Here is a 15,811-nt window from a genome sequence, read left to right as displayed (position 1 = left end):
ACAATAAGAGACTAAGACCTCAAAGCATCTATCTGAGGAAGTGAAAGAGATTTTAGTCTCATTTTATCAACACTTCAGTAACTGGTACGTAGATCAACAAAGTCTAAGTCTTGGCACATCAAGTGATCCATGTTTCAGAGTTCCAGTGTTAAAGTACAGTGCAATGCTTTAAAAATTTAGGAATAAAATCTGTGAAGTTGTTATGAGTTGATCTTTTTTTGCTTTATAAAATCTATTGCATCCTACTTTCAGGCGGGTGCTTGTACTTAAGTGAATTACGCTTCATGTTGCTTGAAAGTAATGAATGCTAATGACAGATAATGATGTCTTGTTTCTAATTAGCACTGCCAAGAGAACCAGAGGTTTCTAGAATTCATGATCATCACAGTTTCCAGGAACAGTCTGGGAATGTTAAAATTATATAAAGAAGTTTATTTATGCTGAATTCATTTGCTGATTGTTTCCTTCCATAACTGAGTGTAATGTAAATGAATTATGTTTATCTTTATGTTAATAATCAAGAAAAAGATTTTTCATATGGAGAGGCACTTTCTATCATCTACTTTTTATAAACATTCATTGTTCATTTTATTAAAAAAAAAAATTTATTTACAAATAAATGCATGCAATCAATTATAGTTAATATTCAGAAGGCTTTAAAATAAAGCAGACTAATGAATAAGCCTTGTGACTTGAAATTGGCTATTTCTTGCTAAGGAATAGATTTATCTATTTATTGTTCAAAACATTATTGTGTTCGTGATCATCAAAAATGCAGTATTCAATATATCACTCCAGTCACTTCCTTTCTACTGAAACAGCTTGTTTCTTACTTTAATGTCTTTTATTTAATGCTTATTTAAGTTCCAAATGATTACTGTGTGGGATTATAACTCATATTCTTCTTGTTTGTATGATTCCGTATTCTTTGCTCTAATTAAAAATAATAATAATAATAACAATAATACAACAATAATGTAACAAAGAAATTTTGCCTACTCTTGCATGTGTAACTTTTAGCTGGATGTTATGGTTATACAAACACTGTAGTCCCTACTCAGTGACCAATGAAAATAGGTCTGCTGTTGCAGGACTGGATCCAAAATGCACTCAGTTGAGAGCTGACTTTTGAATGTGGTCGCTTTGTTTTGTAAAAGATATCAAGAAGAGATATTAACATCCACTACCAGAAGATGAGTGTTCTGGGTTCCTTCTCCTGTAATCCTGCTCACTATTCCAACACCCTCCTCTACCCAGAAAAGCCTACAGCATTCCAAAATACCATTGCTTAAATGAGGTGCTTTCTACCAGAGCTAGGTGTTATGTTATCTGTCTGTTCTCAACATTTCAAGCATTTTCTTAGGCCTAAAACCATGAGTTCTGTGTACATGATGAGATTTATCTCTGGCACCACTAATGCCAGTTCACCCTTGGTTGTCCTGTAAATTTTATTTAACTTGCTACTAGAATGATTGCAAAAAATGCTACAGAATGCTACGGAATGCGAAGTGTGTTCAATAAATAAAAGATGTATTCTCCACGTGCAAGGTTTTGGACTTCGGTTGAGACAATCCCAGATATGTATAGAAACAAGATGAAGAACTGCTTCACAGTAGCCCTGGTGAGAAAGATTTAGGGATACTGGCTAATAAAAAACTTAAGCCAGCAGTGTGTGCTTGCAGTGTGGAAGTCTGATGGTGTCCTGGGTTCCATCGGTTCAATCAGCCAGCAGGGCAAGGGAGGTCATATCCCCATCTACTCTACCCTCATGAGGCCCCACCTGGGGTTCTGCATCCAAAACTGATTCTTCCTACACAGAAATTGGGCAGTTGGAGAGGGTCCAGAGGAGGGCCACGAAGATGATCCAACTGCTGGAACACCTTTCCTCTGAAAAACTGAAGGAACTGGGCTTGTTAAGCCTGGAAAAGAGAAGACTGCAGGGAGACCTCATCGCAGCCTTCCAGTATTTAAAGTAGTAATAGGACAAAGAGGAACAGTTTTAAACTAAAGGAATATAGATATAGATTAGATGTCAGGGGGAAGTTTTTTACTGAGAGTGATGAGGTGCTGGAACAGCTTGCCCTGAGAGGTTGTGGATGTCCCATCCCTGGAGGTGTTTAAGGCCAGACTGGATGGAGCTACGGGCAATCTGATCTAATACTTGATATAGCAGTTGACATCGCTGCCTAGGCAGATAGGGTTGGACTTTTATACTCCATGAGGTCCTTTCCAACTCAAGCCATTCTAAGATTCTATGATTCTGTATATATCTAAAATGTCATACACTCCTTCAAGAGAAAGATATATATGTTTATATAATTACTTTACAAGTACACTGAATTAATCCCATTGCCTGGAAGGTAATGTTCTACTGTGACTATGCTCATTGTGAACTCAGATGACACTGGGAAAAATCTTTAATATATTAACTTCATTTTCATCCACATTGCTTGTAAGTCCACTCTCAGTTTTAGGGAATTAATTTTGAGTCTGTGATATTTACCTAAGCACACTATGTGCTCACATAGACAACTGCTGGCTAAGTTAGTATGTTAATACACAACAATTTCAGTTGCATTTACCATTCAAAAACCTACAGTATTGTAGCTGAAAACTGACTGAGAACTGTACCTAGACAGTCAGAGAGTGATGCGTCCCATATCAAAATATCTTGAATGTCAGTAATCTAATACATGCAATCAGTGCTCTCAAATGAAATACAGCACTTGAATCACTCTCCAAATTATTCCAGGAATAGCTATGAATAATGATTAAGTTCAAGAAATTATAAATCTGATTACAAGTAGCTGTTGAACAAAGTCAACATTTGTTTAAGAAAATAATTGTTACAGATTGCTTGTTTATGTCTACTACATTTATGAAATACTTTTACTCACACTCCACTGTCAACCAAGATTCCCTTTCAAGTGTAAACTAATATTTTTTTTAAATGATATCCTGGTATGGGAGATTGTCTGAGCAGTATTGTTAAAACAGTGCAGTGTTGATCTGCCTGCATCCTATTATTCATTTTGAAATCATTCTTCTCAGAGTATCCAAGGAAAAAGGTACAGAAGTGACAACAACAAAAAAGTTATCTACAGGAAAATATTTCTGTTTGGCTCCCTGCAGATACAAAAAATACATTATCATGTCATGAACATTGCAGGTTTTCTGGTCAGGAACTGATTCCTTTTAAGGTCTGCCCAGTAACTGATAACAGCTGTCTTCTGGACATGAATTTGGTGGCAGGTACCAAATACTGAGTGCAAAGAATAAATTGTAATAGCAGTCAAGCTATTATAAGTGTGATTAATCCCATTCCCATTTCAGTATGTCTTAGAAGTCGAATTTTCCAGGTGCCCACTTCAGGTATTGGCTTAGGTTATTTATCATCATGGTGTAACTATGATACAAGATTTTTTGCTAACATGCTAATATAACCATGCTTGAACATTTTTAATTAACAAAAAGGAGTCAGAAAGTTTTTATGAATCTTTGAGTCTGATTTTCTACTCCTTAAACCTCTCAATATGTTTTTTATTAGTATTGTGTAAAACTTTGCATGTGTGTCAGTGACTGCATAAGGATGAGGGCTGTGGATAATCAGGCTTTTCTTGCCAACCCACAGAAACACACTTTCTTCTTCAGGAGAAAAACTGAAAACCTGTTAGAGCTCTCAGTAAAGATAAGTAGTTTACAGGTTCCATATAACACAATTTAGTCTGTTTTGGGAGAAGAAAAAAAACAACAACAACAAAAAAAAAAAAGCTACGCTGAATTTGATATTGCATATATGTTTGGAATTGCAGGTAAATGAGATTTACATCTTTCCGGCAGTTTACCAGTTGAAAATAATAAAGTGGATACACATTTTTCAGACCTTATTTATGCAAATAGAATTTCTGACACTGTTTGTCATATCTCCTAGATTTATGTATTTAGGGACAATTATGTTTTCTGCTTAACAGATAAGAAATGTGTTGTCATCTGTTATAGCCATTACTGTCACTAATATCTTTCTCTTTGCATTTCTTAAAACTGTTGTTATTCCTGAAACTAGCAGGGTTGTGATATCAGGTATTAAAATACCTTTCATTTTCTACACTCCATTTTGGTTTGGTTACCTGTGACAATAGTAACATGACTATCTGTGTCTGTTACAGTGTGCCTGAATATTATGACTACGGTCACGGAACAAGTGAAGAGGCATATGACAGCTACGGTAAGGTCTCTTCTGTCTTTAGCAAAAGTGTGAAATTGAAAGAAAAATCTGTCACTGGCAACTCAGAAATTTCTTCCCCCTAGTTTTCTTTCTCCCTCTGCTCCTACAAAGGCCAAATCTAAATGGATTTGTGTAACATTAAAGTGAGCTTTGACTTACTGAAGAAGGACCAGAAAGTTGGACAGATTCATTTTGATCAAAATTACAAAGCATATTAATCGCAGTCATAGATCAGCTTAAACAGCAACAGTGAAGTTTCTGCTCAGTGCCTGAACATATTTCACAGCGTTAGGTTTCCGTCTGCTTGGTGTGCCAATAATCCTGTATACCTATTACTGTCACATGCTTCACTTCAACGAGCAATTTTTTGAAGGATTTTGAAATTTAAACATTCTCAAAGGGAAAGAATAGGGTTCCATACCCCGATGTGAGCCCTCCCTGCACCAAGAAGCAGGGTCATATCCTTGGGCTGCATAAGGCAGCAGTGACAGAGGGAGCATTGTGCTCTTCACACCTCTACCCACTAAGTCTGTCTGAGCTGCCATAAGCCTTTTCCAAAGGGACAGAAGGCATGACACAAAAAGATAATATCACTCCAATGTGAACAGCTCATTTCCTAGATCTGTTTTCTTATGTTAATGCTGTGTTTTGATGACTAATAATAATCTATTCCACCTTTTTCAATCAAATTATTTTCAGCACCTTTTACCATCAGATGACACAGTGTATTGTGTGACATTTTCACTGAAATAAGAGAGCACTGCTTACTGTTGTCATCTTAGAAACTGACCCTGAAGCATTCAACATAGCTATCATGCTTGATTTACCGTTACTAATAAAGTACTGGAAGTTTACATGGTAACTTCCAGAGCATTATGAAAACGAGAGATGCTGGAAATGGCACTGCAAGTAGACATTACGTTAAGGGGTTATATAAGGTTTGCTGCTTGAAAAAATAATATTATTCATGCAGCTGTGGAACAAATTTCACCTTAATATAAAGTTTCAGTTTCCTTTCTATTTGTACAGCAATCACGAGACGTTCCTGAGATACTGTCAAAATGATTGCATCGCATAATCAGAGATAACTTTTTTTTTTTATATAACCAGTATTTGTTACAGATTTGCATAACACAGTGTTCAGTCAAGCACATTTCCAGTGCCAAGCAAGTAATAATAATAACTTACCCATACATACATTTATGCTTCAGTTACACTTTGTTTTAATAGCAATTTATATATAGTTATTTAATACCTACAGCGAAAGAACTTTCCAGCCTTTCCTGGATTTCCTCTACATCCCCCCTTCCAGATGCATTGCTAAGGTTTTGGACAGTGCAGAAAACTCAATCAGAGCTCAACAGTAGGAATTACCCACTGTTAAATTTTTAACTAGGCTCCTTCACACTAATTCTCTGTACATTTGGGCAAGCCATTTAAAGTAATGTCATTCTTCCTCCAATCCCTCATTTGTAAAACTAGAGGAATATCACTTGTTTTCCCAGCAGGTGTTTGGAGAGGACTAATTAGCTGAGGCTTACAAAGTGTTTAAGAAGTCTGATCATGACTAAATTTATGCTCTGCATGAGGCTTTTTTTTTTTTTTTTTTTTTTTTTTTTTTCCCCATTATGCAGCTGAAACAAACTCAAAATGTCTGGGTTTGTTTTGCTAGATTTGTTTCAAATTACATAGTTGATAACTGCGGATGTACATTTTTGCATTAACTACATTCTCAGCTTGCATTCGAATACAGCATTCTGGAATAGTTTTGCCAATAACCTACCGTAAATGTGACAGCAGACTAATAATCCAAATTGCAGTTTTTCTATTTTATGAAATCAGAAACAGATTTACATGCGAGAATTTGTGCTTCTGTTGCATCACTTTAACAGATTAATAAATTTGTTAACTCCATGCTGTGGAAACCTATATGTGAACTTTCTGCAACCCAAAGTTACAACTCTTTATCTGAGGAGGTAATTGAAAATATATGCAGCTATAGAATTTATACTTTCTCATTTTCTGAATTCTGAAGGTTCTCTCTGCTGCTTGTTCTCTCTGAACAAATTTTGATGTTCTTTCTGTACCTGTTTCTTTTCACTGCCTCCCACTCAACAAATAAGCATTCTGGTGCCCCCTCCTTCTCAGTCTTATATAGCTTTGTTTTTTTACCCTAACTCCCTAGTATGTCTCAGTTCTCTACATCTGTTTCAGGACTTGTGTTGCAATTCATTGTGAGGCTTCTAAATCCATCAGACTGTATAAAATAAAATCTTATTTCACATATCAGCATTCCACAGAAATCGTAAGTCTTTCTTTCACCCCAGTTCATTTTCAGACCTTGTTTTACCTTCCACCAGACTATATCCCTTCTTCACAACCCATTCAGTCACACCTCTTTAGTCCAGAACTCTGAGAAAAACCATAGACATAGTTGGTGCGCAAACTTAGAGCCTGTCTTCTTGTTGATACCACTTAGATGTTTCCTTGACACTTCTTGCCCTTTCACCTTTATCCTGTCCTATCATAAAAAATTTAAAGGTTGTGAGTTCTCTTTCTCCTGTGCATCCTCTGATTCCAACTTAACTCTAGAGAGGAAAATTCTCAATCCTGTAAACCTTATTCTCAGTCTTGTTCTCAAACCAAAAATGTTTTCTTTTATTCTTTTCATGAAGTAGATTCTCCAAATACCATTCTTATGTTACAAACACATCTACCATTAAGGGTCATACAGAGCTGTCTATATTTTGTTAAGTGTTATAAAGCACTGTGGTACTCCTGTACAAGCTGTCTCCTGTAACTTTTCTTTTTATCTGGGTTCCTGAGGAATATTAGGTGTTGGTTTTGTTGGGTTTTGTTGTTCTTGTTGTTGTTCTTGTTTTTTCATGGTCTCCCCTGAGCACCTTTTAAAAAGTTGAAGTCTGATTGTCTGCATTATCAGTTTTCTCAGAAGTTGTTCATTGTTATGAATTTATGGGATGTCTGTGCAAAGATGAAAATATCACACTAGTGTTTTAGAGCAGAGCTCATCTGCAAGTCATATCAATCTCAAAGTTCATCTTAAATAACAAAAATGAAAAAGCCTAAGTTACTTATCTGAGGGTAGGCAAGACAAATGCTCACATACTATTTCCCACTGTAGAATTCACACCTTGAGTTAATTGCCTTAAACTCCTTGTTCAGTTTCTGACATAGTGGTTCCTGAGAATTAGATCCCTCCAAATCCAACCAGGAAATCTCCCAGGACAATAGCAAAGACATTTCTGAGGTAGTTGAGTAAAATCCCACTATTCCCCCTGAAATAGGCACATTCTCTGAATAAAAATAAGTAGCAGAGATTCTCTCATGCGGTTAAATGCTTAAAGTCTTTACTGTGATTTTATACACTTGCCACCCAATCTCTCAGGATTCAAAATCACTCCCTGCAGTTGCATGGAGCAACTGAGAATATTCTATTAAATAATTATATAATTCCTACAAATTTTCAGTGGGTTCAGATTATTCAGTTACAACTAGAGAATTTTGAAGATCACTGTTTCAGGCTTAGGAACATAAGTTTGGGATATGTGCACAAAATACTGTGGTGGCTCCAGGCCTTACAGGCTTTATGATGGTGGTGACAAATGTACTCATACAGTAGTTTAAAAGCTAAAAGGCCAGTCATTCGAGCTACTGTACAATTTTCAGAAACATAACGTAACTTCACTTCTAATCACACTCAGTAACCATTGGTGATACTTATCTTGATGAAGGTCTTGATATTTTCAGACATTTATTTAAATTCAAGAGTGTATACTAAGGTGCCAGTGTTGTTTTAACTTCAGAATGTTATGCTTTAGAATAAAAGGTGTGAAATTAGATAAGTTTATGAACTAAAGGTCGTGTCCACTGCTCTTCTTATAAATCCATAATTTTGTGTTTTCACTTCTGGCACTGTTGTCATTTGAGGAGTGCCTAGTGACAACGTAAATTTAATGTTTCATCTTATAAATAGATCAGGATAAAACATGTAACTAAAACTTGGTAAATGAGAAACTTTGCTGTCCATATGTAACACCATGCCCATGTCCAAAAAAAAACCAAACATATTTAAGTCACTGGACAGAAACAATTCAAAGGAAAAGCCCTTTTTCATTCTCATTTCTTTCTCATTTTCCTTGTTTTTTAGAGAAATCGGCATTCCTGATAGAAGTGTTGGGCTGCTTGTTAGCCCACTTTAGAAAGATAAAGGAGGGAGTATGAATGTGTTAGCAAGGCACATCCAATATCTTTAAGGTGTATTAACTACATTTGTTCTGCCTCATGGTTGTTTCCTCTGAATGCTGTTTCTCCCTTGAACTTATCAGAGCACTTCAAGGTGTTTTTCAGATTTAGTTTCTGCTTTGCTTCTTCCTAAGTCTGGGGCTGCGGCAGAAGAGCTCTTTTAGTTCCTGCTACAGATGGCTGGAGATGCTCCTGCCTCTGCTCCCAAAGGGTGACACTGCCAGATTGAGGGGGGAAGAAAGGAAGAGTATGCCCATCGTCAGATGCTGTAGGTCACAACCTGGTGCATGTAGTGCCTTGCGTATTAGCTGAAAATGGCAGAGATTTATGTTCTTCTGCAAGGTCACAAACCTCAGTATCTGAGGGATATGTGCCACCCTGCTGCTCCTACAAAAAGAGCAGCAAAAGAACCTTAGGAAGGTTGAGAGGGCTGAAGTCTATAACATCTTAAACCAGCACACTTATACTAGAAGAGCACCATCTGCCAAAGGCCTTAGGAAAGACTTAAGGAGGTTAATTTGTATTTTGTCTCCTGTAAAAAGAGTGAAGGGATAAATGGACTCCACTCACATTTCTGTTCCTATACTGCAAAACATTGCAAAGCTGCTGACTGCATGTGCTGCCATGCAGTGAGGGGGCATTATTTCAGTAGTTACTCTCTTCATAAAAAAATAACTTAAGGAATGTTTGTGAATCGTAAAAATTAGTCCGGGTGAAAAGGCTTAGGTTTAAAAAAAAAAATCTACAAATATTAAAAATGAAATTCTGCAGCCTCAAAAATCTATCAGTCCCAAGTGCTTTTCCATAAAAATGATCCCCCAAAAAACAAAAAGGAAGAAGGGGACAACAGTGAAGTGGTACTTCTGCCTGTGCCTTCAAAACCTTCCCTACTTCTTGCAATGCGAGGCGCTCCCTGGGCCCAAGATTTGTCACGTCACTGTATTTTATAGATTCATTCAATCCTACCTCTTAGTTTAATTGCATGGAGTTTTTTATTGTATATTTGCATCCACGGATATTCACTGAGCTATGTTCTACAGTGTAATTACTATGCCTAAAAAATTACTTCCTCTTGGTAGTTTTAAAACTGACTCAAAGTGCCTTCTGATCATGCCTCCAAATACATTTCTTGTATTGTAAAGTTGTTCTCTCATCCCCTTCACGATGTCTTTTATTTATTTTTACCCCCAGTAAGGATTCCTTTCTCACAATTCATTCTGATGCCTAATAAAGAAAAAACGATGAAAAAGTCCCGCCCAAAACATTTTGATTTTTCAATATGTTTAAGTGCAAATTAAATGTATCCTGAATAGATAAATAAATAAATAAATAAATAAATAGAACAGAAGGGTTATTTGATCATGTTGACCTTGAATTGAAAAATATTCCATTGACCAAAAGTAAAATGAGATATTTTTGCATTTCAGAAACTGTTCATTTCATGAAAATGATTTTGTATCCTTTACAGTTTTCAGGGTGGTTAAATGTCCCACTAGATTCATCGATACTAGGATAACCCTTACATTTGGATTCATTTAATGATAGGTGACAAACATACTCTGGATACAGTAAAGGAATTGGGGAAAAAATTCTATTTGGATCATTTTTATTTACTGTCATTTGTTCATATTTTTTTTTTTTTTTTTTTAAAGAAAGTGTTCATTTTCTCTAATTACATTTTGTAGTGCATATTGTATTCCAATTTAGCATTAAGTACTCACTTATAAACAACTGGTATTCAGTTTTAGGACAATTCCATCTTTAATTAAAATTGGAGAATGTAACTGTTCAGTGTAATTCCTTTTAATGTAATACACCAACCATTTAAGTTTTATAATGCTGCCACAATGATTTAACTGACTATTTCACAAATAATTATCTGCCAGTCATTCAATGAGAGCTTAGCTGTTGCAATGACAATTAGTTTACTAAGTAATGCTCTACACAAACAGTACTTTTTTAACAAATTCTTTATACGGATATATAGGGATAATAATTTTAGAAGTACATTGGTGTTCCACTGATTTTTGATGACCTTACTTGTTAATTTTATGAGTTTCTTATTTCTGAAGAGTGTATTACCTAGTAATTCATGTATGTAGTTATAAAATTTTGGGAAGAGTGTATACAGAGCTCAAACTTCAGGAATTCTGATAGAAATATAGGTTAGTTGAAGGGATGTTACTATATGAGACATAAAGTATAATATAATACCCAGTTATGAAATCAAGCATTCTCATTTCACAGAGAAACTCAACTATTGTTCTTGTAAGAAATATATACTAAATTGTTTACTTTGTGGCAGTAACAACTACAACAACAACAACAACAACAACAAAAAAAAAAAAAAAAAAAGCAGATTAAGATGCTCTGCAGTGTATGCAGATAAAGGATTTTGCGAATTTTGGTAGAAATTGCTCTGCAGGAGAAGATAAGAAATTTATTCAGCTGTGATGTCCAAGTTCTGTCCTGCTTTCTGATAATGACATTGATATTGTAGGTCATTGTTCCTTGTAGGGGAGCTGTTATGTCACAGCCAGAACTGATGATTGAGCATTCGCTGAGGAGAGTAGCTGACCCAGGAAGAACAGGTGCAAGCAGTTTTACCCACTTGGACAGGGTCCACCCCTCCCTAAGTTCATTTGAGGGCCAGCCCGCCAAAGGGAGAGTGTGTCCTTGATGGCTGCTACTTTCTGGGGAGGTGTATTCCATAAGGTGAAGACCCCCATTACCAGTTGTGTGAGGCAACTTTTTTTTCCTATGCATGATTAGTGGTGTTCTGCAGTGCTACTTTGCTTGGTATCACGAAAAGTAGCTGTTAGAAGTAGTTGTACTCCTTCCTAGGACCAACAGTACTAATATTCATTAAGATTAGCATGGTAAGGCTTTCCTTGTTGTTTTTTTTTGTTGTTGTTGTTGTTTTTTGTTGTTGTTTGTTCGTTTGTTGTTTTTTTGTTTTTTTCCCATAACCACATTTAAGCCTTCAAACGCTGGAAAACAACAGCTCCTATAAGGTAGAAACTGATACCAAAATTTAAGAAGCAAACGTTTGATTCTTCTCATGACAGCGTTTGACTTCATGTAGCTTGTGATTACAAGCAAGGTCTTTGTCAACACTAATTGATAAAGGTTTGCTAATGTTCACAGATTATTCACTTTATGTAATTTGAGCATTTGTGTTGGGTATCTGCTATGTACTATCATTTGTAACTTACCAAAGGAAACTTATTTTCTGTCTCGATCTTGAAGTATCTCAGCCTTGAGTAGCTATACATGTATAAGGTAAATTTTAGAAAAAGGCTACTTGCTTTCTTCTTTTCTGGACCTGACTTTTATGTTTCTCTCCCAAAAAAATATAGTGATCTAGCTTCAAAAGCCTACCATCTTAATGGTAAGGCCTAGAAATTGTGCTGAGCTCTAGTTGTCCAGACCAATGACCTTACCCAATGTGCCATAGTTCTGTCCCAGAGGATGCCGGAGTATGGTCCTGCATACTCTCATTTGTGTCTTGGGAATATAGGCATTTCGTCTCCCCCTGCTCATTATACAGATGAGCATTTGTATGGAATGAACCAGCGCTGGGAACTCTGAAGTGCTCTTGAGTCTTCTGGAACATATTTCCACTTTTCTTCCACTAGAAGTGGGAGTCACTGAAGACTTCCACTGAAAACAAGCAGAAGATATGCCATATAAGCTGCCTCCCGTTGATTTTCTGTTTCAGTCATTCCTGTACTAACTAGGGTATCAGGGGTCCTGTGTACCTCAGTGGGACAGAAGGAACTGTCAAAAACATTTCCTCAATTTCCTGCAAATTTCTATCAAATCTCCTACTTGAGGAATAACCTTAGCTGTGTTCTCGATAGTATCTATTCCCTCAGATGAGATTTATTATTTTCATAATGGCTACTGTGGGGATGATACTAAAGTTAATTCTGTCTTGTCAAATCACTGTTTTAATTAAGTTATAATTCTTTAGAATTCTCTGTATTTAAATCTGTCACATTCTTTTAACTGGCTGTATACTCTAAAAATTTTGTGCTTCAATAATTCTGCTGTTATACCGCAAACAAACAAACAAAAACAAACAAAAAAAAATGCATCTAGCATGAGAAAGGAATGCTCCTAAACCTGTTGCATTATTATTCCTGAATTAAGAATAATTTCTATATGTCAGAATGAGTAAATCATCTAAAATGACTAGAGGTAGTATTTCATGCATTAATTTCATTCTCACCATGGAAGCTGTAGGTCTGGAGAACCTACACAGAAAATTGTGTTATACTGGTGTTCACGCAGTGATTATCATCTATATAATCCTGGGATGTCACCACATACTTCATGCTCAATCACCATAGTGTAATTGAATATTAATTGCTACTGAAAATAGGAGGAAAATAGATTGCTCTTCGTAGTGTCATATTCATTCTTAGAGAAACACTGTCTCCTCCCTACATTGCATTTCCCAGAACAATTACTTGTGCACTTCATTGTGGTTCTTTGCAAAGCAGATGTTCACTGCAAAAGTGGATGAAGCCCTGTAAGAAACCATCCTCTGAACACGGCTGCTCATTATGCTGGTGTTGCTTATGCCACAGTAGTCATTTCATCTACTCCAGTGCAGTCACATGGATTCTTCATTACCACTTTAAGCCAGGACAGGTCACAGTGCATGTTAAATTTGGAGGTCCTGTGATATAATTTGCTAGCCCCTCTGAAGGGAAGCTAGAGTCAAGCACAGCAAGAGCAGCTCTTTGAAACATTTAGGTTTGCAAAATAGAGTGTTAAACCAGAGTTTCCTAGTATTTCAAGTTTTTGAGCCGTAAATAATACATCTGTAGACTAGTGTCTATGTATAGTAAAACATAAATGATATTTATGTAAGTGAACATAATGATTTTGAACTTATGTTTCAAACACAGAGGGCTGGAATTCGATGATCCTTGAGGGCACTTCCAACCTAAGCCATTCTATGATTTCGAATAGTGAAAGAACAGTTTTCTTATTTGAAAGCTAGCAGCTCCAGTTATTCTTTGCTTGAAACTGTAGTAACTGTAAATGCACGGGCAGCAAGTTTTGAAAGTCCTGTGTATGTTGCAGTCTTTTCACAGAATATACTTGTCCAGTCAGGGTACAAGAATAGACACACTGTCTTTTCTGAATGGATACACTGGATTAAATACTGCTTTGTCAGTAGTAGTAAGCATCAGTTTCAGTAGAGCAAAGTTTCTAAATATTGCTTAGCACTCTGCCTCCAGCCATCCTTTCAAGGAGGAGAAAGTTTCAAGGTTTAGTAGAAAGTCAGTACAACTTGAATTATCCAAAGGAGTTCTTTTGTGTTTCTAGTGGTCTCATTTCAAGGATAACTGTCTCATTTCCATTGGATGATCTGCTAAGCACATCTAAAGTACTTTCCTCTTACCATTCAGGCTATTAATTACGTCTCAGAAGACCCCAGGGAGGTAGATATTCTTGTCTCATTTTAACAGTGAGGAAACCATACAAAATATATATATGATACAAAAAAATTATCCAAGGTCACTCAGCAAACAAGGAGAAGAGCTAGAAATTATGATTCCTGAATTTCACGTCCACTCCATCTCTTTTGTAGTATTCTTTTCCCAAATGTATGGTGTACTGTGACCTTGTAGAGATAATTTCATTTTATGGGGGAAAAAAAGAAAAGAAAAAACAAACAAACAAAAAAAAACTATTTTGTTTTGAATTAAAAGCAATGTCTGTGTTTCTAGTTACATTGAAAGCTATAAGGAAAATGACATTAAAGCGTTGTCGTAATTGTTGTATACATCTTAACTGTCTAAGCAGAATAGCTCTTTTTTTTGGGCAGGTGGAGGGATAGAGATAAAATAATTGACCACAGATTAATAAAATTGTGCGTTGAAAGTGTGGGCAATATTCAGATTAGGTCTTTGTAATTACAGGAAATAAGCAATGAATATAAATGTTGAAGTTTTCAGGAAATAAATTATTTGTAAGCAAATCAGATGCTGTTAATGTATTATTTTTAATTTTAAAACATGTACATTCTTAATTTCTAGCATTATTCCTTTCTTTGCATTTGTTAAGAGTTTTATTCAGTGAAGTCAAATTCCATGATAAGGGTACAGAATACTGACTGAAGAGTAGTTCTCTAAATATGTACTTTATTGGAGTCTTTAGCTAGAAGTCATTAAAGCATATGACAACCATGATTGTTCAGGGCAGAATTTTGCAGTACGTGGATTGCTGTGAATTTTAATGTGCTCTATCAACACTGCACAGGTAGAACAGTAAGACTGGAACAACTTAAGGTGTATTTCTATCTGTTGTAATCAAACCATTCAATGACCTCAGAATCAAAGGAATTTCACAACTTAAAACTACCAACTGCCATGATCTTTTTTCACTCTGACAATACAGTAAAGAAAATAAAACCTAATTTAGACTGAAGTTTAACTGTGATCAAACGATCTGAGTAACTAAGTCTAATACCATTTTGGCATACAGCAATCTGCAAAGGGTTTCAGCTAACATATCAATAATGTCATAATAGATGATGAAACTACTTGTGTAACTCAACACAGGAACTAAGGGTCCACTTGGCTTGCAAAAAGCAGTGCTAGAATATTTCAATCATAAACCAAAGGTGCTGATTACCTGTGATGTTTCCTACTTATGAGTCTGAAATCTTGATTCATGGGGAGTATGCAGCCAACTGAAAACACAGTGCAATTTAGAGGATTGTGCCCATGTCTTCACGCTTCCTGTAAAAGTGGTCACCAAAAAATTAATTGACTATGATGACAATTATCATCATACCTAAAGTAATCCTCATGCCCTTGCACACCCAGATTCTTTAGCTGTATGCTCTCATGTTTCCATCATGGCACCCATAATTTATACTTTCAGTTCCTGAAAATGAAGTGCACAGCATTACATTCTTGATGAAAAAGAAAATATCTGAGAGATGATGAAGTTGATGATAACAAAAAATTATTGGACAAACTAGACCTTGAATGTCCATAATTAAGCTACCTGCTTGAATTTGGTTTTGCGTACTAATGAAATGAAATGCATTTTTCCCTGTTCTCTGACATGCTTTCTAGGTCTGCTCTCTAGTTCATCTCTGTCACAGTTTCACTTCTCATTGCTTTCTCTATGCAACTTCCTTTGAAACTTTACAAGCTTCTTTATAACTGGCATTTTAAGTATCTGTCTTTACACTTTTGCTCTTCTGTTGCTATGAGTGAGGACAAAAAAATGCATTTGTGCACCTTTACTCATCTTTTTAATTTATATTTGCTGTGTTTCTGGGGGGCAGGTTGA

At 36.0% G+C, this 15,811-nt stretch overlaps 1 protein-coding gene across 11 annotated transcripts in view; it reads left to right on the top strand.

Annotated features, from left to right (window-relative positions):
- Positions 1-15,811, top strand: part of KHDRBS2 (KH RNA binding domain containing, signal transduction associated 2) — a 329,216-nt gene that overhangs the window by 268,292 nt on the left and 45,113 nt on the right. For all 11 annotated transcript variants that reach the window (XR_011903072.1, XR_011903071.1, XR_011903067.1 and 8 more), the window contains exon 8: positions 4,167-4,225. Coding sequence is in view for 1 of the 11 variants with exons in the window: in XM_072331773.1 (XP_072187874.1) it covers positions 4,167-4,225 (59 nt within the window). In the remaining 10 variants the exon portion in view is untranslated. The remainder of the gene's footprint in view (positions 1-4,166; positions 4,226-15,811) is intronic.

This window comes from Excalfactoria chinensis, chromosome 3 (assembly GCF_039878825.1).
Source record: "Excalfactoria chinensis isolate bCotChi1 chromosome 3, bCotChi1.hap2, whole genome shotgun sequence".
NCBI classification, from domain to species: domain Eukaryota; kingdom Metazoa; phylum Chordata; class Aves; order Galliformes; family Phasianidae; genus Excalfactoria; species Excalfactoria chinensis.
The sequence above is the reverse complement of the archived record's forward strand: the minus strand, read 5'-3'. Positions and strand labels throughout refer to the sequence as shown.